The 24913-nt window shown below is 52.2% G+C and overlaps 8 protein-coding genes across 8 annotated transcripts; 4 read left to right on the forward strand and 4 right to left on the reverse strand.

Annotated features, from left to right (window-relative positions):
* Window positions 1-347: 347 nt before the first annotated feature.
* On the reverse strand, window positions 348-4408 carry PV05_09528 (uncharacterized protein). The gene is made up of 2 exons (XM_013455870.1): window positions 4087-4408; window positions 348-3945 (listed from the first exon to the last, which is right to left on the reverse strand). Exons 1-2 carry the CDS (start codon window positions 4255-4257, stop codon window positions 1252-1254), a joined length of 2865 nt encoding a protein of 954 aa, XP_013311324.1. The 5' UTR covers window positions 4258-4408; the 3' UTR covers window positions 348-1251.
* A 736-nt stretch (window positions 4409-5144) lies between these two features.
* On the reverse strand, window positions 5145-7386 carry PV05_09529 (uncharacterized protein). The gene has a single exon (XM_013455871.1). It carries the CDS (start codon window positions 7340-7342, stop codon window positions 5333-5335), a length of 2010 nt encoding a protein of 669 aa, XP_013311325.1. The 5' UTR covers window positions 7343-7386; the 3' UTR covers window positions 5145-5332.
* Window positions 7387-7541: 155 nt separating this feature from the next.
* PV05_09530 (uncharacterized protein) lies at window positions 7542-9243 on the forward strand. The gene has a single exon (XM_013455872.1). The coding sequence runs from the start codon at window positions 7751-7753 to the stop codon at window positions 8921-8923; it is 1173 nt and encodes a 390-aa protein (XP_013311326.1). The 5' UTR covers window positions 7542-7750; the 3' UTR covers window positions 8924-9243.
* Window positions 9244-9367: 124 nt separating this feature from the next.
* PV05_09531 (uncharacterized protein) lies at window positions 9368-13921 on the forward strand. Its single transcript, XM_013455873.1, has one exon. It carries the CDS (start codon window positions 9675-9677, stop codon window positions 13617-13619), a length of 3945 nt encoding a protein of 1314 aa, XP_013311327.1. The 5' UTR covers window positions 9368-9674; the 3' UTR covers window positions 13620-13921.
* A 254-nt stretch (window positions 13922-14175) lies between these two features.
* On the forward strand, window positions 14176-16705 carry PV05_09532 (uncharacterized protein). Its single transcript, XM_013455874.1, has 2 exons — window positions 14176-14319; window positions 14376-16705. Exons 1-2 carry the CDS (start codon window positions 14230-14232, stop codon window positions 16419-16421), a joined length of 2136 nt encoding a protein of 711 aa, XP_013311328.1. The 5' UTR covers window positions 14176-14229; the 3' UTR covers window positions 16422-16705.
* Window positions 16706-18598: 1893 nt separating this feature from the next.
* PV05_09533 (uncharacterized protein) lies at window positions 18599-20769 on the reverse strand (the record flags this gene model as incomplete). The annotated part of the gene is made up of 4 exons (XM_013455875.1): window positions 18599-19723; window positions 19821-19982; window positions 20068-20533; window positions 20696-20769. The coding sequence occupies 4 exons, from the start codon at window positions 20767-20769 to the stop codon at window positions 18770-18772; spliced, it is 1656 nt and encodes a 551-aa protein (XP_013311329.1). The 3' UTR covers window positions 18599-18769.
* Window positions 20770-21237: 468 nt separating this feature from the next.
* On the forward strand, window positions 21238-22686 carry PV05_09534 (uncharacterized protein; the record flags this gene model as incomplete). The annotated part of the gene is made up of 7 exons (XM_013455876.1): window positions 21238-21393; window positions 21444-21589; window positions 21660-21758; window positions 21822-21955; window positions 22016-22089; window positions 22164-22339; window positions 22408-22686. Exons 1-7 carry the CDS (start codon window positions 21375-21377, stop codon window positions 22684-22686), a joined length of 927 nt encoding a protein of 308 aa, XP_013311330.1. The 5' UTR covers window positions 21238-21374.
* A 565-nt stretch (window positions 22687-23251) lies between these two features.
* PV05_09535 (uncharacterized protein) lies at window positions 23252-24784 on the reverse strand. Its single transcript, XM_013455877.1, has 4 exons — window positions 24563-24784; window positions 24499-24507; window positions 24377-24448; window positions 23252-24324 (listed from the first exon to the last, which is right to left on the reverse strand). The coding sequence occupies exons 1-4, from the start codon at window positions 24584-24586 to the stop codon at window positions 23752-23754; spliced, it is 678 nt and encodes a 225-aa protein (XP_013311331.1). The 5' UTR covers window positions 24587-24784; the 3' UTR covers window positions 23252-23751.
* Window positions 24785-24913: the final 129 nt, after the last annotated feature.

Consider the following 24913-nt stretch of genomic DNA (forward strand, 5'->3'; position numbering starts at 1 on the left):
TGTCCTTCGCTTGCTCGTACACCTGGAGCCCATCCTGATGCACTAGGTCTACGGGCGGGTGAGTTGGGGTATTGTGTTCATGCCCGCGTTGTCTCGCCTCGCCAGCAGAGAGCTAAGAATGGAAGTTCTGCATATGTCATGATACATACCCATACCTACCGTGACCTACCTTACCTACCTAGTAACGTAGTTCTGTTCAATGTTCTATTCTGTCCAGGTCATTGGGGACTTTGGCAGGGTGACGGTTCTCAGAGGAAATGATAGGATCGAGGAGGGGAGAGGAGAGGAGGACGATCCACCTTCTTTTTTTGCCCCAAGAGAAAGAAAGAATGGGATGAAGAAGGTGTCCTGGACATCTATTATTTGTTCTACTCCGTTTCAGCGATTTGAGCCCCCCTCTATCTCTATGTAAGGCGGGTTAAAAGATATCTTGGGTTTGAGTAAGGTAAGAATATAGTAACGGTCGGACGGTGGCGAATATCTGCCCATGCAGCTCAGCGAGGGACTCACCAGCACACTGGCCGGCATACTCGCCCAAAGAAGGCAGCAGCAGCAGAGCAGCAGCCTTCCAATCTAGACCTTCAATTCAAGCCACTTTGTATGCGATCAGCTAGTGTCACATACCGGAAGCGAGCCGGTCTGGTCATCGTGCTTCCTTTCTCTTGGTGGCTGGAAAGTCCTGGTCCAGCTGGGGGGGTGTCTCAGATACATAAGTATCAAGGAGACGGAGCAAACAGCAAACCCGTATGTAAATGAGTAAATCACCGCACTGTCTTCATCCCTTGGAAAAGCCCATGCTGTGCTCTGATAGAGTCGAATCATATCCTTCGAGACTCTGTACTTGCATTGTTTTGCTGGTGCATTTTTCACCTCTTCTGTGCAAGTGGGCTTTGCAAAAGAATTCATGTTCATAATCGTGTTCATATTTCATATCCGCGTGGTCATTATGGGGCCAGAGTCGCTAGGCAAACATACGGGATGATCAGTCCCGAACTGCTGTGGTGGGGTGGTCGAGACATTGACTTGTAGGCACCGCCAGTTGTCAACAAGTCAAGAGCGGAAGCATTGCTGCCTCGTATAGATCGATCATCCTTCAGAGATGTCTCATCGATCGCATAGATTTGGGTGAAAAAAGAACCAGGACAACAAGAGCTGCAGGTGCTTCTGGGGCATCGGTTGCGCGAATGGCGTTGGTGTAAGTCGTCGTTTGATCTTCAACGACATGATGATCATTCATGCGATGGCCGGAAATCACTTCAAGAAGATATCCACTCCGACCTCGTTACCCCAGCCAGGATCAAGGTCCATCTCGTTCCACGCTTTTTCAACATCGATCTCGAGGACTCCACTTCCCTCGGGCACATTGTCGGTATTCAGCCTGACAACATGTTGAGGGATAGGCTTCCCCTGAATCATGACCATCATATCTTCGACCTTGCGGAAACTCGACTGGACGTCTGACAACCAGATCCCAAAGACGCCGAAAGCTTTGAGTTGAACATGTATCTTCAGGCGAGAACCGGATTGTGCTTGTATATCAGACTCGGCTTCTGCAAGGCTGAACCTTGATTCAACCATGGCGCAGGCACCTGTGAATTTACCTAGCAGACCTATCAAGGCCACGTCTAGGTTTGAATCTGAAGATGGTATTTTGAAAGAGTGAACAGGAAGAGCACTCCAAACGTCATACCCACGGATGGGCAGTGTGCATTGGAGGAGGCCATCTGGCTTGATAGGGTCGGAAGGATGAATTGGCTGGGTGATGCGTTGAGAAGAATGCGAGCGAACGATCCATTTCTTCTCTGAAACTCCTGAGTCGGGAGCATTGACGCCAGGGAATTTTGTGATCGGCAGAATGAAGCTGAGATCGGATTCCGCAATGTTGAAAACACCGAGCAATCCAGTACCGGTTTCTGATTTACCGTCGTAGACACCAATCTTGAGCACGCCTCTCTCGTCGTATTTGTCATACACGCCCATGGTCTTGCCGACCGTGCTTGGGCGGAGTATGACGGTCTGACCTCGTGGGTTAAGGGCGGTCATTTGCTGGATTAAATTGACGTCGTGCTCGCCTGGGGTATCGGTGATGTAGATCGGCCCGCCCGATAGGCAGCGTGCAGCAGCATGAAAACCACTGTATGGATGACTGGATTGGAACATGTCCCAGTCAGGCAGGACATTGAGATGTTGGACGAATAGCGCATTATGAGCGTTGACGAAGACGTGCCACGCGTGTGAAGTAGGTACGTCCGGGAAGAAGTCGTCACTGTTGCGAAGCATGATTCTCGGTGTTGTAGTAGGAAGAAAGCTGTGGTAGAGAATTTGGGGAACCATCGACATGCATGAAATGGCTTTGCCAGTAAGGTGACGTAGATGAGCTTGAGTCCAAGCAGATTGATAGGTGCTGGTGAACGTCTGGCGATCACTGGTGTCTGCAAGAAGATCTAGGGAGAATTGTACATCCGTTTTCACGCCGGTAACGCCAGCGTTGGACAGAAAACGGTAGAAGTCGTCATACAGTCTGTGGATGTCGTCTGGATGAATCGTGAGTTTCCGACCAGCCATGGGAGTGCCTTCGCGGAAATTGACCTCGACGGTTTTATAGTTCTTCGCGAGCTCTCCTTCAGGAGAAATGCAACCCCAATATCCCATCAGGGCATGCCAGACAGCCACATCACGGATGGCGGGGTGTGTTTCGCGGATTTTGGCGACAGCCGACTTCAAGCCTTCAGGAAATCCCAGAGGATTCGCTTCGAAAGCCTTCCAGCCACGGTGAAACTGATTGGTGTCTCCTTGGTTGCCGTCGAGTGATTGCCAGTTGTCGTCAATGATGAGGGTCGATATATTGATTTTATGCTTGGCAAGAGAGTCTAAGCCTTCCATAATCTTTTCGGCGTTAAGGTCCTGACCAAGAGAATTCCAGGTGCAGTAAGCTAGGCTATCGTACCAGGATTCAAGCCATTGTGGTGTCACTACACTTTCGTCTGTTGAATTCTTGTTGTTGACGAGGACAGTATCCGAGTCAACTGATTCGGCTGTGATGCTCTTCGGCAATTGGTCGAGTTGTTCGACCAGTTGATTATATGCTGTTGACTGCCGAACCAACTTGCGTGCCTCGTACATGACCGCTGCGTTGGCAACTTCAAACTTCCAGGCCGAAGCAGCCAGGACCTTGAATTTTCGGTCCCTGCCAGAGTCGTTTCTTGCTTGGACGACAATCTCTCCATTTGCGGTCGACCCGAAATGAGTGAGAACCTCATCGATACCATTGACGGCCAGTAGAACCACATGGAGCCCGTCCGATCGCAGAAATGACATCAAGATAGCTGGCTCACTCAAGTGCAATTGATTGTCGCCATGCCGTGGTGCAAACCAGGGCTCCCAGATCCGGACAAGGGCAAACCATCTGCAAACCTGAGTGACGCGACCAAGCACAAGTGATTCGAAGTTGGCATTTCCTTCTGCTGGAGTGGGGATAGGGTGCGCAGATTCAATCGTGTAAAGGCGCGCTGCAGGGGCATCGCTGGGAGTCTTTCTGATAGTCCAGCCTTCGCCGATGTCAACAGGGTAGGCTCCGAGAAAGTTAGGGTCGATGGGAGGCTGTAAGACAAGTTCGCCGTCCTTGATGCCAAAGTTGTGGTATACCCATGACCACTCACTATTAGGATCTATCCGATAGCGAATGGTGAACGGTACTCTCCGGCCCTTGTAGGTCTTATCTGGCGAGACATAGGGACTGTCGAGGTCACCGGAAAAGGTATAACGATAGTTGGAGCGTTGCCTGTCGTCATGAAGGACGGCTGGAGTATGATCGACTAAGTTCAGATCGAGAGCCTGCCAGGAAGATCTGGAACCGGAATAGCTGCCATGGTCGTACCATATTGATACTTCCCAGGGCCTTTCTGGTAATGATGTCGAGGATTCGAGTACGACTGTGAAGTTGAACTATGGTTTGGGTCAACAGGACACGAGACAGACGGGGAGCCAGCAAGACGTCATCATGCGCAGGGCTATCTCGTAAAGGTGGGATGACAGTTGGGGGAAACGCCTTGCGAAAGGACATGGCATGAAAAAGCCACGACTTACTTTTCCTCGAGTAGGAGAAACCACCGTTACTTGTGCCAGAGGAGGATATACTGCAAGTTGGGCAAAAAGAGCCATCTGAGCAGGGCGAAAGAATTTTATCTGGGTAGGTTTTGTCGAAGGGTCGGAAGGTGAAGGAGGGAAAGGCGACGGATTGTGAGTAATGAGCGACATGCGAACACAATATGCATAGCAATCAGAAGAGAGAGAAAGCGTAAGGAATGCTAAGGCCTGGTGGCGTCAAAAATTGAACTGGGATCTGGAGAGATGCGAAGAATAGAGGAGACGGCTCAAGGACTGACTTTGAAGTTTGTGAGGTTTTGATGGGCCGAAATGGTTGAATGGAGAAAACGGTTGGCGCCCGAAGATACAGTGTTCAAGGGAACTCACCACGCACACAGCCGAGCTGGTTGGTGGATGATGGTGGTGAACCGGCTGGTGGATTGCTGGCGACACTTAGTGGCCGCTGTCGCCTACGGCCATGACGGGCCCCTGCTGGAGACGCCTTGGGATGGCGACGGAGGGCCCAAAGCAAGTCATCGATGTCGTCCAATACAGGAAGGATGTTCCAATCCACCCCGGCTGTTGAATCCGGGCGGCGGGTGGCTGATGAACCGTTGATGATCGTGGCTTTGTCTTTCAGTTGGTGGTGTTGTTGCCAGCATTATTATTATTTAGTTAGTGTTCGGCCCAAGTTCCGACTCGGAGGGGGCGAAGAATCTGTTTGAATCTCCAGATCGATGGTGCGTACATGCGGTATGCAGGTAGTCGAGGGCGTTGTCCAGGGTTTGCTGGAAATCCGTTTCATAGCATCATGACCTTCTTGTAGACTACCTGTGCTACTTACTCGTACTGTACTAGTGATGATCGGAATCAGAATGATGGCATCTGGCTTGAGCGACTAATGGAATGACTCGACATATCGGCAGTCACGTGAATCACATGATTCACGTGTTGCTATACATAGTAGCTGGCGAACAATACTACAGCTCCATGGTCAGCAAGCCAAGTCAGTACAGTACTGAGCTGGCCCCTGGAAGGCCTTGTGCATACCCGTATGAGTACGGAGTGCCACCAGTGCCACCGTACGAGCATAAGTGGGTGGTTTTGAAATTTGTCTTCGCTGATCGCTGAACTGTCCACTTCTGGTACGCTCGTAGTAGTAAATGATACCAGGTATTCGTGCTCATTTCCGGCTTCACCCAACCGAACTGCAACTAATCATGACGATCGCCAGCTCCATTGCTTTCTATATACCATACACATCTTTCAATTCGTCGTCTTCGGAAGAGGATTCACTTGCAAGTTCCACTCCACTGTCGACAAACCCTTCCGTCCCATCCGCCCCCACAGTCACTTCGCGTGGCAGTTGGTGGACCAGATATTCTCTGGGCGCTCGCTCCCCTTTGTCGAGTACCTTCCTCATGTATTCTTGTACTTGCGGCAGTAACTTGGCAGCCCGAGCAATGGTCTCTATCGTGCGATGGTTAGTCGCTTTGACGGTCATGGTTACCGGCACATAGTATTCCTGCTCCGCCTTCCATTTAGTATGCGGCGTCTCAATGTCCTCTTCTGCAGACTGGCTGCCCATGCCGGCGAGAATTTCAGAGCCGCGGCGTTCTACCAGGAAAGAACAGAGCATTTCCAGGCCTCCTTGTCGTAGTTCCAACACTGCATATTCTGGGAAGAGCCAACGATCGGTAGACGCCGGCTGGCTGCCCGAGGGAGTGCTCGTAATCTCTAGTACAATGTGTTTGATAATGGGCTCCGGCCGCGGTGGAGGTGGGGGGGCATGGTATCCCACATATGCACCCGTCGGTCCGCCCATATTCGAGCCATGAGCTTGATGAGGGAAAGTATGCATCACTCCAGGCAACCCACTTGCGGGCGGATGGGCTGGTGGACGTGGTGGTGCCTGCGGTGTGCTGTATGTTGAGGGATGTGCCGCGGCAGGGGCAGGGGCAGGGGCAGGCTTTGGAGTTTGTACAGGAATTGCCTGTTGCGGTGTTGGTGGTTTGGAGTCGGACTTCATTTCTTTTGCGCCTTCGGCAGATACAGGGACGGCGGGGTCCGATGATGTTTTACTTGATGATAGCTCCTCGCTTTTTGCCTGTCGTTCAGCTTCCTGTCGTCGAACTACTTCGTTGAATTCGTCGATATGAGCCTGGAACTCTTTGAGTTGTTCTGGCGATGCTTTTGATGTCGCCACCACCTTCATCAGTTCCTTGAGTTGTGGATCAGAGGCAGCTCTCGCGGCTAGCATCTGGATGACTGGGTCAGTGGTGCTCTGTCTCCCACCAGGAGGCTGACTCGGCTGCTTCTGATCTGACCGTGGTGTTTGAACTGGCGTTTTGGGCGAGGGCGCGGCCGATGCAGGTTGAGACGGAGGCGGGGCATTTTGTGTTTGCAACTGTGTAGATTGTTGGTTCATTGCCTTCGGTGGACCGCTAGTGGGGGTAGAAGAAGCTGGCTGAGTAGCCGGAGGATTAGGAGACGGGGCAGGCTGTGCCTGTGCAGCAGGAGTTGGTGTTGGAGGTGGTCCATGTCCCTGGGGCGGTGGCGTCGGTCCAGTGACAGAAGGTCGCCCAGCTTGATGCGGACCAGGTGAATGATACATGCCATATGGAGGCGGGGGAGGTATCATCTGCTTGGCCGTGTGCTGGTTGGGATGTCGGTGGTATGGTTGAGGTTGAGGAACGGACGAATCCTTCACGGTGTAGAAGATAGCATCAAAGATATGTGGCTCAATGGTGATGGTAGCACCTCCAAGCTTGTGCATTGTCTTGCCGTCGGGATTGTTTGGGGGAGCCTCGATCACGCCCTTCCTTTTGACAGGTTTGACCCAATACTTCTTGAAAACCCCATCACATAGCCATTGCATGCGAGATCGATGGAGGGACGCCGCGAGGATGGCGCTCTCTGCAATGGATTGGTATTCATTTGGAGACAAACTCGTTGACTGCTTCTCCCTTGATGTAGGCAGAGGCTTATTGACCACGAGTCGGGTAGGTAAGACTTCTTCAGCGATGGACACGGAGGGCGACGAACACGATGTCGGTGTCTCAAATCTGACAAGACCTGCGCGTTTCGTATATTTGCGCTTTTGACGAGGAGGCTCGGTCGAGGGTTCTAGTGTCGAAGCTTTACGGGCAGTTGGGGTGGCCGCGGGCAGGACTGGAGATGATGCTCTTCTTTTCGCTCTAGAATTGCCTCGATCCCGCGCCGGTAAGACTCTTTTCGGAGGCGCCGCGTCCGCCATTGCCCCTCTGGAGAGTTCGACGCGATGTTGCCGACGGGTTTGCGGGAAGAGGAGAAATATAACAAGAATTGGAAGGCTTGAAGGGTAACCGATGAGACCGACAAAGACCTGTCAAGGAAGGGGGAAGGTCTGGCGAGGAGGATATCAACTGAGCCACTACGGACTAACACAGCTCGACCGTACTCGTTGCTCGTAGTAAGCTAGCGGCTAACACATAACGACTTTCACAGGTCGTCAATAAGATCTACTGGTGGTAGACTCCTTAACAGCTCGAATTGTTCATGCCTCATCTGAGTCTCTCGGGCGTCTTACGCAATGACGCGAGCGCATTAGGATTTTGATCTGGGCGGTGTCATTCTTTGGTGGTGTTCTTTTTCTGCACACTCGCATTCTTTCAGGGCCGTCCAAATGGCTTTCAACACCCTCTTCCGAAGAGCGTACTGGACTCTTGCGGCTTGTGGGCTGGTGTATGCCTTGGTGATCGGAGCCCTCACACATCCCACTGTCCAGCGGAATGCGACATATGCTCACAATATCAACCCGACCTATTTCCAGGACCTGAACAATACCGAGCAGTTTGGATTCTTGTATCATCAAATCCAGCCATTCACGGTCACCACGCCAGACAATGTCACTCTGTTCGCCTGGCATATATTACCACTTCATCTGTATCGCGAACACGAACAAGAACTGAAGAGTCAGGCCAATTTTGGGCTCAAGCCATGGGACCAAGCCGTAAATACCGAAGGCATTCGGATCCTACTGGACGACCCCAATGCAACTGTCGTGGTAAGCTTTCATGGGAATGCTGCGCACATCGCCTCATCCTACCGTCCTCCCACGTATCAGCAAATCATGAGCTCCTCGACGCCAGACAAGCCTGTTCATGTGATTGCCTTTGATTATCGTGGGTTCGGCCTGAGTACCGGGACCCCGACCGAGGAGGGCGTAATTCAAGATGGCATCACGGTGTTGACAGCCGTTACAGGCCAAAGGTCTGATGGAGACCAGAAGTCTGAAGGCGTGGATCCGTGTCGAGTCATCTTAGTTGGCCAGTCGATGGGAACGTTCACTGCAACTGCTGCTTACCGCGACTGGGTACTGAAGCTTGGGCTGCCACCATTCAAAGCACTGGTGCTCATCGCCAGTTTCACCTCTCTGCCCGAGTTGTTGGAGACTTACTCTTTTAAAGGGCTAACACCTCCTTTATTGTCGCCATTGCTTCCCTATCCCCGCCTACAGCAATGGGTGCTCTCCAAGATCGCGGACAAATGGGAGACCACGAGAAGATTGACGGAATTAGCAAGCAATCCAGACATCGAGCTGAAACTGACAATGATGCACGCTCGAGACGACTGGGAAATCCCGTGGCGTCAAGGTCGTGCCAGCTGGGACCGTGTGCTGGATCGCGCATCAAATGGCAGCATTGACTTCTCTCGCAATCTTGACTACGAAGAGTGGAAGAGTGCTGATGGTAAGAAGGAGCTCCGATGGGAAAGGCTTCGACATGGAGGACATAACAGAATCCCTACTAGCGAGCACGCTAAACTCGCTTTGTTGAAGTTGATAGAGGGGGAGTGATGGACTCCTGCGTCCAACACTTGCAACAGCAAGCTAAACGCATGCAAGATGAGAAGGAGCTCGGTGTCCACGGCCCATGATGGTCCCCATTGCAATGGATGGTGAGGCCTCCTCCCCATCTCCACAAGTGTCACTGGCGCCGGTTATTTGCTTAGGCTGCACGGGGTAAAGGTGGGCTCAGAACCTGTGGATCGTGGGAATTATTCGCAAGTCCTGATGGTCTTTTCGTTTATCGTTCTTCTAGACGGCCTGTCATGACCTCTGTACGAATATAGATACTTTAGGATAGATTCATTGTAGAGTGCTAGTGGCAATTCAAGTACTGATAGAAATGTCGCGCCGGGATTGGGGCTCAGCAGGCTCGCCAGGCTAAGTTAGTGACAGCCTCTTGACCAACTGTAGGCCGACTTTCTTGAGGCACGTCAACATCTTACAGTAATTCTCCATTGCCTCGGCCAGGCTTGATCATCAATACTTCCCAACTCACCTGCCATTGAAGCCGTCTCTTCATATACACAAAAGCAGAATACGATTTGCCATCCTTTCCTGCTCGTTCGGTCTACCAAATCCCTTCCATACGTCTACCATCTCCCCCTTACCCGACTTGCGTTTGGGATTCACGAGATCTGTGACCTTCGGTGACCGACACCCTTACATGCGACACTCTTCAGCCGCAATGATTCAATTGTCTCCATCACGCAGGGAGCTGCGATAGTCCGCGAAACACCTGCGCCCATGAGCAGGTGCCTGAATGTCGGCTTCTACCCCAGTTCGTCCCAATGGCCCAGTTGCCACCAAAGTCTTCCAAGATCGTGCCGACGACAACAATCATCCATCTCTTCCCGCCTTCCATTCTGTCCATGACTATTCAAGAGGAGGAGAGGCGGGACCAGATTTAGTGGCTTCGAGCGCACCCAGCCATCACAGCGAAAGTAGAAGTGGCGACCACGAGGCCCATCTCATCTCGGGACGCCTTTCCTTCGGCAGCAGCGTACGGAGTGACGAATCCAAGAGCAAGGATAAGGGAAAAGAAAATGATGCTGTTCTATATCATGTCCAGCGAAACTCTGGCGGCTTTTTGCTTGAATCGATCACCAACCAGAAGCGTTTCTCGCAATCATCGTGGACGACTGCCCATGGCGACTCAAGGAAGAAAAGAGAGAGCGCAGGGTCAGACCTATCGGTCTCAAAAAGGAGGCAAAGGAACAATGCGAATTCGAATTCGTCCTTCAGGAGTTCACCATTAGCCAGCGAGTTTAGACGAGATCCCATCGTCCACGACCACTCGACTTCGGACACTCTGATTCCAGGCACGGATATCCGAAGGTCCCTGTCCTCAACGCAGGGGGTCGTCCGTATGAATGGAAGTGCAGCATCAAGCTCGAGCAATGCCGAATTCCAAAAGCCCGCTGTGGCAAATGTTGGCTACGCTCAGGACCCGGCGCAAATTGTTCAAATGGCGCTCAGTTTGAGCGAGGGCCGACGCAGGCTCGCCTCGGGTAGGAGATATGTTTCTATGGAGCAGGGGGAACGCCGTGTCATCTCGACTGCGTCTACGATTGACCCCAGAAACTCGGTCAGAGGAAAGAGCATTGCTCCATTTCTTGCAACAAATCGACAAGCATCACGGACTGGCTCGCCAAAAGGAAGACAGTCTAACCCCCTACCGGACGCTAACTATTCCGAATTAGATGAGGGCCTTGGTTATGATATGGACTTTGCAGACCAGATATCTCCAGCTACAGCAGCTCGTGTGGAAAAGGCGAAGATATACTTCGAGATTGCCCACGAGCATCGTCGACTACTCTCACACCTTCCTCCGATCCGCAAGCCAGGCAGCCCGGCATCATCCACAGGCCCTGAAGCAATGCAAAAGGCGTACAACCCTCTTCAATACGTGCGAAATCGCAAGTTGCGGATCTGGGAGAAGACCTCGTTTGACAGCGAGGCAGACGGATGGCATGATGTTGAGAAAGTCAGGGCTTGGGTGGATGCAGTGATATCGAGTCATCTAGAGACCCAGCATGACGAACTTGAATGCGTTCGCTTGCCTCCGCTTGATCAGAGGACGGCAAAGTCCGACGATGAAGACCGAGAAGACGCCCTCAATGAGCCCAAGCGTGCTACATCTCCTCGAATACCAGATCCATATCATTCCAAACCCACTCGACCACGGTCCGACTGGGTTACCCATCCTGCTGATCTCATCGCAGACGCGTATTGGTTGGAACAAGGTATGAACAAGACCAAGATACAGGATCGTGACAACAGCCTCATCTATCCTCCCGATACACATTTTAAGTTCTCTGGGTGGAGGAACACGACTCCTCTGGACATGCGGTCGGATTTACAGCAGCCGTCTCCTGCGCCCGAAATAGACACTGTTACTTCGGACGAAGCACCTCCCTCAGCTCTGCCAGAGCTACCCACCTTCAAATCGGCCCATCGTCCCCACAAATATGCTCGTCGAAGAAGCAAATTCAAGGATTCTCTTCAGATCAAAGAGTCGAGCAGTTCAAGAGAGCGCTCTCGAATTCGACGAAAGCTATTTCACGATAGCGAATCTGACGATTCAGCATCGTCTTCCTCGGACGGGGACGCAATCGAACGTGGACGAAGACGATTGCGGCGAAAACGGCTGCAATCGCCCGGTGAGGAGGGCCAGAAAGCGCGAGGCAGCAGCTCACCGTCGAAACATTCTCCCCGAGTCGGCGATTCCAGCCAGGGATCTTCTGCTGTGAATTCCAAAAGGTCTTCAGTGGATCACTCTGCCCTCGCAAAGATACTCAAAATAGACACTCTCAAGAAGGCCTCACCACTAAGCAGGTCACGCAACAGGGAAGGGTCATCTCGTCCCACTTCGACGAGAATGCCATTGCGGTCAAGCCTCGAGCAGGAACGACCACCACGTGCATCGAGTGACTATGACACTACTACCGTTCAAAACTCGCCTACTGGACCCCAGTGGCCGAGTATCGCAATTAACCTGTCACCTCCCCCAAGCCGAGCACCATCCCCAGCAAGGAAACCTATATCCGCAATTCTAACTCCATTTCAGCGTAAGCATGACCATGAAGAGAACGAGCGAATCAGTGCTACCGACTTCGCGCGTGCTCCATCAGCTCAGCCCAATCAGCTCGCAGGCGAAGTGAAGAATCATTTGGACAGTAGTGGCTCGCGCGGTACCAGTCCGATGACACGAGGTATGAGTCCATCCTCAAAGAACCATACCGAGTCCCCACAACCCGACGATTTGATTCTACAGCACTCAGGCGAAAACAGTTATAATGCAGCTAGCAAAGTCACCACTCGCTCCGCAGGAACCAGCGGCAGTGACCATTCTAGGCTTCGAGGCATCTTCAAGGGCGGACGCATCGCAGAGCTCGTAGGCAATGAAGTTTCGAGAGTTGGAGATTTCATCTGGAAGCGAGAACCTCCGCCACTCTACAAGCACAGACCGTCTGCTTCAGAGACAAGTCTTCGCTCATACCCGGGATCTGACTCTGACAGGGAGGCCGGTGTAAACGGCACTGTCCTGACAACTCCACCTCCAATGCACCCACCAACAAGGTCATCAACTATCTCAAGCACAAAGAGCGAGCATCTGTCACCGACAATAACTAGGCTCAGCCCTCCTTCAAATGGACGACCTCGATATTACAATCCCAACCTTCCCAGCTTCACCTCACCGTTTCAGAGAGATAGGGAACAACAGGAGAGGAAGCAAGGGCTGCTGTCCACAGATGACGGGAGAATCAGGTCCGATAGCACAGATCACATCTCCCGACTTGCTGCACAGCACAGGTCATCATCTCATTCACCACGACTTGGCCGCCTGGCTTTGCCTAAACTCGACACTGGAAGTGCAAGATCATCGAACGACTTGGATCGCAAGCAGAGCTATGGCTTTGGGGCCGCCCTTGATTTGACGCGGTCTCGCGACGCATCCGAGCTTTTGAATACTGCAATCAGTTCTGCCACTGGTCTGAAAGGCCTCCATGGAAGTCGATCTGCTGGTGACTTGGCCCATACGGCTGGGTCTGAAGCTACCGAGGAAGAAGCCGACACTGAAGGCATCTCCTGGCGCGACATCGGCCGTGCTGAAGCTCTCTTGCTCAGCTCGACGGTGAAGGCGCGAGAGATTGGACGTCGCGCAGCGGAGGAAAAAGTAGATCTACCGAAATTCTTCGTCGATACACTCACGCCGGAAGACAGGGCATTGCACACGGCACAATCAATGCGTGTCAAGAAGCGAGAGTTGTACATCATGGCAGCGAGAAATATTATGAAGAACCTGGACGACTATTCCTCGACCTTCAACGACAAATTGAATGATTTTAGCTCGTCTGTTGCCCCAGGTCAGCATATGCAGCTGCAGGCACTCGAGGATCTGATTGAGAACACAATGACACCCCAAGTCAGAACGACAGCTGACCGAGTGGGCCAGTTGAGCATGAAACTCACTACGACCAGCACACTCGCTGTAAAAGGGTTGAATGATACGATTGAAGTCGCATTTCGAAGAAGACGAAGAGGCCCGATCAGGCTTCTACGTAAAGTCTGGTTTGCTGGAATTGAATGGACAGTTGTCGGATTGCTCTGGCTCATTTGGGCCGTTGTCTCTATCATACAACTGATCCTTGGGTCTATTCGAGTCACCCTGAAGACGGTGAAATGGTTGCTCTGGATTGCTTGAGGTTGTTGACGACTAAAAACGCGGAGAACAGGCAGCATTATCATACCTGTTCGAGTATCTACTCGGCACATTTTGCCCATGTGGGCATCGTTTTACTACAGTACTGTGGCTTTGGGTGCTTTTGGCTTGATGACCTTGTATACCAATTTGAGCGAGGCGTTGAAGCGAGACGGTTAGTCCTTCTGGACCTTGGTGCTCTCTGCCTAAAATTCCATTCGTCGCTGTTGCCATTATTGCCTTTGCTTTAAAGATGCAGAAACACTTACATGTTGAGTTTGAAACTATCGCGCAGCCTAGGGTGATTATCAAGTTTGCAGGTCGTCGCAGGAGACTGTATACGAAGTCCCGAAGACGTCGTCGGCACGCACAAAGGCAATTCAAATCAGATACTCCGTACTAGGCACCTCAACGCGCTCGTCTGAACCTGACAACGACGCTGCTTTTTACAGATATAGTCACGTGATGGGTTGTAGAGGACTGAAACTTGATAACGTAAAGGCGGCGTGTCCTGAATTGGAGCTTGCTTCCCAAGCTCAATTTGCTGTAGACACTGGATGGAATCATTCAGCCATCTATTTCCACACCTCACACTCGTTTACAGAGGCTGCAGATGGCAGTCCAGCCAGTCATGCTGCGACTAGCCAGGCCCGTCAGCGCCCAGTTGCGCAGACGATTGCTTGCGCAAGCTGCCATCACTCAGGTATGTCAAAATTTCGTCCTTCGGAGAGTCTCGTTGCAACTGACATCGGGATACAGCGGAGAACTTTCGCAGAGAAAAAAGACTCTATCTCGAGCTCCGAACCAGCTTTTATGCCTGGAAGCCAAAGTCCTGCGGCTCCTGTCAAGACAGAAGTGCCACTAGGCCCTGGCAGCCCCGGAAGCCCAGCTCCTCGACCGACTCCTGCGACGCCGACTTCTTCCTCGACCATTCCTCCAGAGAACGTACCAAAGGCGCCGCCTAGTCCGGCACAAGTGCAGACAGCGCCTCCAACCACTCCCTCCACCGTGAGCCCGCCTGAATCCACTCCGCCGCCTCCCCCCTCCTCGAAGGCATCGGCCCCGCCTCCGCGACGATTCCGCCGTCTCAGACTCCTGTTCTACCTTCTCTTACTCGGTGGCTTGAGTTACGGAGGAGCTGTATTCTACGCTTTGAGGAATGATAACTTCCACGACTTTTTCACCGAGTATATTCCTTATGGAGAGGAAGCGGTGCTCTATTTCGAGGAACGGTCCTTCCAGAAGAGGTTTCCTCATGCTAAGCATAACATACACCGAATTACCCGGTCTGATAAGTCAGATATCGACGGCAAGACAACCACCATTCCCCAGAGATCTGGACTGTCGTGGAGAGCCGTAGAGGATGAACCAAAGGGCAGTGATGTGACGCAAAAAGGCAAGCATATGAGTGCATTAGACTCCGGCAAGCCCGTAACAAAGACGGATGCTACTCAAGCTAAGGGCGACCCTGCTCTTGCGACTCAGAAAGAGAAGAGCGCAGCTGTGGAGACCGCAAAGAGAGATTCTGCGGCGAAAGAGGCCCCTCTTCCAAAGAGTGCCGATGCAAGCGGTGGTCAACCGGTCAACCCGGCGCCAGAACATGCTGTTCCCAGCCCAGCAACACCTAGTCCAAAGTCCGACCCACGACCGCCAGCAATTCCTCCGGTGACTCAGATTTCACCGCTAGCAGTCCCCAATGCCGATGAACCAGTGGTTCAAGAACTCGTCAAGATTGTCAACGACCTCATCACAGTTGTCAACTCCGATTCTCCCGATGCAGCGAACAAATATTCCGCGCCAATGACGAAAGCCAAGGAGTCTCTCGAAGTAGTTGCTGGCAAGATCCATCAACTCCGAGACGCAGAACATAAGGCCGCCGAAGAACGAATCGCACAGGCACACAAGGAGTTCGATGAAGGTGCCAAACAACTCGTGAGGCGGATCGAAACAGCTCAAGCGGAAGACGAAGCCAGGTTTCGGGAAGAATTCGAGGCCGAACGTAGACGTCTCGCACAACTGTACGAGGAAAGACTCAAGAACGAGGTCCAGCGCAGTACTGAGCTTACTGAGCAACGACTTAAGAATGAGCTTGCTGAGCAGGCCATCGAGATGAAACGCGATTTCGTTGCGCAGATCAAGACGTTGGTCGAGTCAGAACGAGAGGGCCGTCTGTCTAAACTATCCGACCTAAGCAACAACGTTGACAACCTGACTCAGCTCACTTCCAATTGGAATGGTGTCATCGATGCTAACTTGGCAACCCAAAAATTGCAAGTTGCAGTTGACGCGGTCCGGTCTGCACTCGCTCAATCCGCTGCTTCGGATGCGCGACCGAAGGCATTTGTACGGGAAATGGCCGCCCTCAAGCTCGTAGCTGAGGGAGACCCGGTCGTTGACGCGGCAATTGCCTCCGTCAATCCCGCGGCCTACCAGAAGGGCATCCCAAGCCAGCCACAGCTAATTGACCGCTTCCGCCGCGTGGCCAACGAGGTGCGCAAAGCTAGTCTACTGCCTGAAAACGCAGGTGTCGCGTCTCATGCAGCCAGTTTGCTTTTATCCAAAGTCCTTTTCAAGAAGCATGGCCAACCCACTGGCACAGATGTCGAGAGTATCTTGACTCGCACCGAGACTTTGTTGGAGGAAGGCGACCTTGACAGCGCGGCAAGAGAGATGAACACCCTCCAGGGCTGGGCCAAGGTTCTGAGCCAAGATTGGTTGGGCGATGTGCGGAAAGTTCTTGAGGTCAGACAGGCGTTGGATGTCATTGAGACTGAGGCCAGGTTGCAGTGTCTGCGGGTCGAGTGAAAGCTGTGTCCGCAGCAAGTGGACGCCAGGGTTGTAGATTAGGGCGATGTATGGCTTTTGAACAAACGCTTTCTTGTTTCAACGACGCGAGTTCGAACGGTTATGGAGAAAGAGAAGTACGGCCGCAAAATCCATCGATGAAAGGCCTCAAGATGTATCGAGACTCTTGGCTGATTCAATGCAGGAAGGAGGACATCACACCAGAGTGAGCCAGTTCCTAGGATGATTCACGCACCATTTACTGAGGAAGCTCCCAAGCTGCCTTCCTTCTTGTTTTCCCCTCGTTCTTACTTTATCGTCACTACTCGCACAGGTGACTTCCTCTTCCCTCATGGTGCAACATGATACTTGACATACGCCTGCCTCGCTTCGCCCAACTCCCATTTACAACCTCTCTCTTATTCATTCGGTTCTCGGGCTTGCGACCATTTCTGCATAACGCCCCGGTCCATCGTACAACATCCAAGTCCTGTCTCGATCCGTTTTCTACCAGTAATGGCACAACGGCAACACTTCACTCGGTCAGCACCCTTTCATCCTGCCTCTATCCACCCGGCTGTCTGATGACTGCCTCTGGCTGATCGTCAAGCAAGTGAGCTGTCTGGCTACGTCTTCGTGGCCTTGTTGGTGGCAACGTACGCCGCTCAAAACTCTTTCAAGAGTCGACAAACGTTTCAGACATCTATGTCTTCGACTCCTCTTCAACTTCGCCAAGCTCAATCTACGAGACTTCGAGGATTTCACAGGGCATATGCAAGCCCTCGCTAGGGCACCTCACCTGGCTTCAAGATTGATGTATTTACCAAAATCGTGCCTGGCAGAGGCTTTTATTAACCCGACTGCAGTGCCTTGAAAGTGAGCCCGCACAAAAGAGCCGGCGAAGCATCTCAATATGGACCCTCACCGGTCGCAGCCCTCACGTCCATGCCGCACCTTGCCATACTCTGCATCGAACTTAACGCACAGATGGACGTGACCGCATCCTTTCGAACCGCATTCCACGGTGTGACACTACCGGCAGTCAAAGAACTCAGCATCCGTTATGTACCGGACTCTGCTTTCATCCTTCGCGCGTGCCCCAACCTCGAAACATTTATCACAACCTACCCTGATCGCCGGTGGAAGAATACACTCGAAATTCTACCCAGCATGACCAGTCTTCACTCTGTGACATTGGATGCTTACTCTGGTTTCAATTGGACACGCAAGCGATTGAGTGGTAACAAACCAAGATCCATCATTGGTGTACAACGATTGACAAGCACAAGAGGCTCTCGAGTTTCTACACGGTGTTGCGGAGCTATGCTTCACAGGTAACCTCCACAGGACTATGCTCAAGGTAAGATGTGTTCCAAAGCTGAACATCCGACACTTGGCTGAGATATGGCAGAGTCTTGCACCATGCTTCAATACCATGTGCAACCTGCGGACACTCTCCCTTCCGTGTACGCAGTGGGTGAACAAAGGGTACCGCCGTATGCAATTCCTCACAAGCATGACTCTTGCGGTGCGGCTGACGAATGACAGGGGATATCCTCGCCCAGTACGACGGTCCTCCCGAAGAGGCAGCCAGGAGCTGTTTCGATGCCTGTTCGTCGCTTACGGCCATCAATATCATGGAATTTAATTTCTCGAAAACGTTTAATGTGGTCAGAAACGAGGATGGCAAAATCGACAGACTCTTGGTTACCGTCCCAGATGCGGAATTCTGCCACCGATTCCTATATCCAGACATCCGCATGTGGTAACCAGCACTGCTAGGAGTACGGAAACTCGACCAGTATGCAGTGACCCCTGAGCAGTCAAAATTTGCATGCTCCAACCAAGGAGGCGGACAATGTGACCAGCAGTACTATTCAAGGTGGCTTGTGGAGCTATCAATTTACGAACATGGTATGTCTCCTTGATCCGTAGGTGGTCGATATACTGTGATAGGTCAAGTTCCTTACATCTCCTGCAGACCTCGTCTCAAACGGCGAACAATACAGTACATACAAAGTACTTGTAGAATCTACAGGGCATCCCGGTCAAACATTCCTGATATCTTTCTGTTGGCCAGCTGGTACTAGTTGTGGGACTAGAATTTTGCTGTTGGTGCACTGTATTCACATGCAGTCCGCCGAAGGCTGCGTAGCCCTTCAGATATTGCATGCAAACACAAGGGCACCCGGTGTTGATGGGGACGAGAAGATCTTATTAACGCTCATTTGTGCTCAGGAACCTGTGTACTTTGCAAAGGTGCACTAATCTCCAGTGGCACGCTTCCGCTTGCCTGCTTGCTGTTAGCAGGCTTTCCCTCCTTCCCGCTCCAGCATGAAGATGGTTTCCATGCAGACTGTTTGAGATCTTTAATCCCAATCCATGACCTCCTGTACAGGCTTCCTGACTGCGCCGTGTGTACCACGCCGCCGGTAGCACAGCAGTGCCCGCTTCCGCTCAAAGTCGAAGACCGGGTGCACGTCGCTTATCCTGGCCCAGTCGGGGATATCGGTGGCGGAGCTGACATGTCCCAAACCGTTTTCTTCGATTTGTACAACTCGCTCGGCGACTCGGGCGGCAAGGACCCCGTTGTACATGCCTTCCTGCCTCGGGTACGCGTAGAGAAGGCCGATTGCTCGTCGACGGACGTGAGGGTCCCGACACCGACGAGCAATGTCGTATAATGGTGCGACGACGCCGATGTCGAGGGTGAAGTACGGTCTCATTTTGGCCTTTGGAGGGGAAATACTATGGCTAGCATCTGCTACGACGCTGTAAGGGCTAGGGCTGCTTGTTGGAGACAATATTGACTCTCCGATCTTGACGACCTCCTCGAAGACGTTGGTGTATTTATCCCAAGACATTTGGACGTCGGTGTCTGTTGGGGTTTGCTGCCTGGAAAGCAAATCCACCGATGTGGAGACCATGAGTCGGTGCATGTGCAGAACCAGCGATGCGCAGCGCTCCTTTTCTTTTTCTTTCTCGTTGGGAGGAGAGGTGTTGCTATCGTTGGTTTGGGCGTGCTGCATTGTGGCATCCAGAGCATGTGACCATCGGCCGAAGCCGTTGAGGTACGCATTCGGGCTTTTGTTCTGCGACATGGCGGTATCTGTGTCGCTGTCGTCTACCACAGCATCGTCACTTTGACGGGCCGTTGCCAGGGCGAATGCATGCATGTAAGATTCGAAACAGTCGCGAGCTTCTGTAGCTGTGGAGAAGGCTTCGGGTATGGCTGGCAGTACTGGTTGTCGGCGGACAGTGACTGTGGCCTGAGACTCCCTGGCATGGGCTTCTTGTCCATCCCAAGCATCGTAGCCAATGAGCTGTACAGCGTCGTGTCAGTCTCATTTTCTTCAAGGCCTTGCGATAAGTGTCATGTGAGAAGAAAGAGAGTGAAGGTTGAGTGTTCAATTTGCTTACTACAATAGACTGCGCCTCAAGCCTGTTCAACTGCCTCTCGAAGATTTCAAGAAGGCCGCCGGGTGGTCGTTGTCCTTTGGGGACGTCTTTGGTGAGATCGGCAAAAATGCCAAACGTCCGCTTCAACAAGGACATACATGATGCGAAGTGGCCGCGGATGATCTGCGAGCAATGCTGGTCAGTTATCCGTTTCATTCGCATGGCAACAGAGTACGCAGAAAAAGAAACGGATAGGTGGTTGACTCACCTCTATGCAGATGAATATCAAGGACGAAACCAGGTAGCGCTCCAGCTCCAGTCGTTTGGTGTTGCTGTTGTCCAAGGTTGCTGCCGCAATCTGTTGCAGATGCCGCTGAATGGCTAGGTTATATTGTCTCAAGGCGAAATGTTCGGTTTCGGGAGTTCTGCTTTTGCTCGAGCTGTCGCCTTTTGCGGCGAAGTTCTCGTGCAACGCGGCAAGAGCAACGAGAGCATGTCGGACGGCAACATCCTCGTGTGCAATCTGTCGGACTATAACGTCCCAGAATTCGCAGCTGTGAAAGCCAGGGAGTTGACTAAGGGTATGCTCGTTGAAGAATTGGAAGGCTCTGAGCTCGTCACCCGAAATGGCCGAGTACTCGGGTAGCCGTACGAGAAGAAGCCCTTGGCTGTCGTTTTCTGGGATGTTTTCCGTGGCATAGCCATCACACTTGCGACTGGGGCCCGACAGGCACCTGTTGCAGCTCGGTTTGCCTTCGTCGCATTTGACACGACGGACTGTGGAAGAATGTTGGGATTAGCTCGCAGCCTGCGCTGACGAAGTATCTCAAAACGCACTCCTGGGACCAGAACTTCAGCACCAGACTCAGGGATTTCAGAGGAATTGCAGGACTTACTTGCATGTGATGCATCCAGATCTGCTCTTGGGGGCGTAAGAGCGCTTGCGGTGGGCGGCTTTCACTCTCGGCATATTCAACGTCGTTGGCTACCGACGACTTTGTCGAGTTTCATCTCAGGCACCAATATATTGATAATGGGTTTTGGGTCTTCGATGTTCTATACGAGACAGACCCCTCGTGATGGTGGAAGAGGAGGGCCGTCATGCCTTTTGAAGGGGGCCTTGTAACTAGCGAGACTCAACTGCCACCATCAACCACCAATCTGGGCTGCCTGAATCCCTGCCGATTTGCACGAGAAGATCAAAGCGCGAGTATGGAAAAAGGTCGACGGTTGACCACAATCGGGATAGCCAGCGGGCTAGTGAGGCTTTGGTGGAGATGTCCTTACGAGCTCGTCCAGCAAAGCTCCTGGTTATGCAAGGCTCAGACTCCCGAGTGCATCACCCCAAGTCAGTGGAGAGGTTTCTAACAAAAGCTGTGATAGTTTGAATCTTTTTCACAATGGCGATGCCTGTTGCCAGAAGTATAAGTATATCTATCGTCCTCGCTCGCGAAGATGGAGGTGCTGTTATTGCTCCTACTATTGCTACTGCTATGACCAAGGAGGGTCTTTTTCTGTGCCAATCACTATATCATCCCACCGGAACAGGATTGTATAGCCTGAATCTCATTCAGCATGGGTGAAACGTGCAAGGGTGTGTACGAACAGTCCTCCAACTCCTTCGCCGTTGACCGAGTAAAACAGCCACAACTGACCCCAACACACTCTGGACATTTTGTCCTTCGATTGGAGCGGCCTATACATTCACCGTCTTGTTTGGCCTCCTGTTCGCTGCCCACGTAGCGCAGGGTATATACTACCGAAAGTGGTATACCTGGGTGATCTCGATGGTAAGTGCACGATGTATTCTTCCCCTCTGAATTGAGACAATCTTGCTTACCACATACTTCATCGGATCAGGGCGCACTCTGGCAGACCATCGCCTACATCTTTCGAGTCATCAGCATCGCAGATCCGGCCAGCCTGGGCGACTATGGCGCCTGGTTCGTTCTGATTCTAGTATTTTACCCTCAAGCTTGTTCCATGGCCATATTGTCCACTGACCTAATTGCTTCGGCACAGGTCGCTCCCCTCTGGACCAACGCATTTGTGTACATGATTGTTGGACGCATGGTCTGGAACTTCGTTCCCACCGCCAAAATCCTGGGCATCACCGCATGGCGGTTCGGTCTGTACTTTGTCATGTTGGACGTGGTGTATGTGTTACTCTCCCTATCGCCTGCTTTTCGCGACTAAGCTTACCCAATATATCACAGTGCTTTCATCATCCAAGTCTATGGAGCAGCCTCTGCCGAGCAGGAAAGCACTTCTGTGTCGCAGACATTGCAAGGTACCTCTCCTCATCTCCTGACGCCTTGCTACGCCGTCCCACTGTGGACTGCAAGATACTCACGATTTCGCTAGGACTACACATCTACATGGCCGGCGTCGGGATCCAGCAGCTCTTCATCCTCATCTTTGTCTTTTTCGCTACCCAGCTTCATCGAGCGTTGCTCCGAGGGGAGGGTCTGGACCGGCACAGCCAGAAACAGGCTCTCAGACTACTATACACAGTGTACGCCGTCCTGGCATTGATCACGGTAACTACGAGGACCCCCTTAATGAATGGCTACTGCTCTGGAAAGCTAACACGTTCTGTTCGCACCAGCTACGAATTGTCTTTCGCCTTTGCGAGTACTCCAATGGTCTCGACAGCACCATCCCCAACCACGAAGCATATCAATATTGCCTGGACTCTCTGCCGATGCTCCTGGCTTTCATACTACTCAGCATCGTCCATCCTTGTAGAATCATGCCGGGGAAGGAGTGCGAAATACCTTCCCGCAGAGAGAGAAAGAAGACTGGTGCTCGCTGCAAGCATATTTTTACGAGCCCGAGCCTGGAGAGTCATGGACAAATGAGGCGTAGCTGGCCATCCGAAGTCTAGGATATTGCGGAACGTTTGCTTGGACTCTTGTGCTTGCCCTGGCGAGAGGCTAGACGTTACATCCCTTAGTGTTGCTGTCGACTTTTCGACTCCCGACCGGAGATAAATTCCACCACTTGCTAAGGGCTCTGCCCAGGTTGGGACCTATTTCCAAAGACAGCAACGGCGATTTGGAAGCAACATGCAGATTGAACTTCGGCATCATTGGCGAAGCAATAGTCTATTCGAATACATTTTGACAAAGGTATTCCGTATACCGTTCCATGCGTGAGGTGTGATGCTTTCAACTTTATCTCCTCCCAAGACAAACCACGGAAATATATTCGGCAGTCCTGGCCATGTCGAAGCGCAACTGCTTTAGCGAAAGAATTCCTAAATAAGATCGGAATCATCAAGCAAATCCACCTTGCCTTGAAGGAGGGTGGAGCTGCCTCTGCCGCACGTTTTAGTAACAGCGATGACTGACGAAGTGATCTCACAATCGGTCGGGACGTTCATTATGATGCTCGCGATATGCCTATACATAGTCAATTAGAAGCTAGAAAGGCGACAGCATGACATTCAAGGCCACTCTGCAGGAAAGACCTTCACCAAGATTGAGAGAATGGAGCGATGTTTATCCTTTTGCAAACTCTCATGCGTTGATCATCTGTGTTTGTTCACTGCTATGAGGATCCTGATCTGTCCCTTAACCAACTCCGTAAGACCCGATATGGTATGGTAATCTTCTTCTGCTGATCATGGCCCTACAGGCCTGTTCCTTCGACCATATACCGAGCGCGCAAAGCGAAGCCGCGTCTCATAATCGCTGCTGTTCCCTGATACTCCATTGCGCTGATCCTTGATGCGGAACCTTCTGATCTGGTGGTCCGAGCCTCAGGCACGGCTTGCTCCCAGACACGATCGAGGCTTAGACATCACGCGGTGTGGCCCATAGATGTTGTTACTGTCGAAGTAGGCACGTGCTTCTGCCCAAATCAGGTCAGACTGTCCGTCATGCAGTGGTTGCTCTAAGCGACGTCCCCCTACTCATGCCCAAGCATAATTCGTCCACATACACAGCTTTTACCTGCCTCCAAACCCTGGCGGTGGGAAGCCTCTTCCTTGTCCTGGAGGACCTTGGAATCCAGGAGGCGGCTGGAATCCAGCAGGAGGACCACCTGGGCCACCAAATCCTGGTGGAGGTCCGCCAAAGCCCGGCGGCGGACCACCAACCGGCGGGGCCCCTGGTCCTCCTCTTCCTCCGAAGCCTGGCGGAGCGCCTCCTGGGAATCCACCGGGCGGAAATCCAAACCCTCCTGGAGGCGGTGGACCACCAATACCAGCTGCTGGGCCACCCAAACCGACTGGCAAACCCCGCCCCGCTGGTCTTGATATTCCTGCTCCAGCCTGTAGAGCGCTTGGGGCACCACCAGGCGCAGACTGACCAAGACGTGCGGATGGGTCGGATGGAGGAGGGCCTTCGACGCTGCAACTGACAATGTTCGTTCCTCGGAGTATCACAAGACCCAATGTACGCTTCTCTTCCGTCTCGACGGTCGCTGCTGCTGAGCCGGGCGCGGCGGGCGCACCAGGTCGGTTCTGCTTGCGTTTGACTTTGCGAAATTCTTCGGTGTCGGCAAGGACGAGGTTCATGTGCTATGGACAGTCAGCGAACATATATACACTGAGTAAAGGAGAGCGAACTGACTTTATCGAATGCAAGCATCTGGCCAGTCATCTGTCGAGCATCATTCATTGTAACACGCATGCGATAGTTGATCTGGTTCGCAGTTAGTTGGCGTAGCTCACACTTTGGCTGTTCATCCGTACCAGATTTTGCTACTCGACAATTAGCATGTATGACCTGAAACACAGCGATTAAACACCAACATACCATCTTCCCTTGCTTGTTTGCCATCTTTGCGGTCTTTGCGCACGAATGCGACTTGACTCTTCGGGATTGTAGTTGTTTTGATGTTCAAAAAATGTGTATGCTTGCGCAGTACAGAGCCGCAGCCCGACTGCGTCTGCCAGGCGATGGCTGCAACACTTCTCCGGGAAGAGTGACACAGGCTCGAACTGACAATGTGCTTGAAGCGATGTTCAATTAATTGACTGCTCGGCTTGTAATTGCAGGTGATCGCGAGTGCTCAGAAAAAGCTGCAGCAATCCAGGATTACCAAATTGGGTTTAGGTCAAAATCGAACTCTTGGCCAGATTGCCAAGAAGAATTTGTCCGCACTTG

This window comes from Exophiala xenobiotica (genome assembly GCF_000835505.1).
Source record: "Exophiala xenobiotica strain CBS 118157 unplaced genomic scaffold supercont1.6, whole genome shotgun sequence".
Taxonomy (NCBI): domain Eukaryota; kingdom Fungi; phylum Ascomycota; class Eurotiomycetes; order Chaetothyriales; family Herpotrichiellaceae; genus Exophiala; species Exophiala xenobiotica.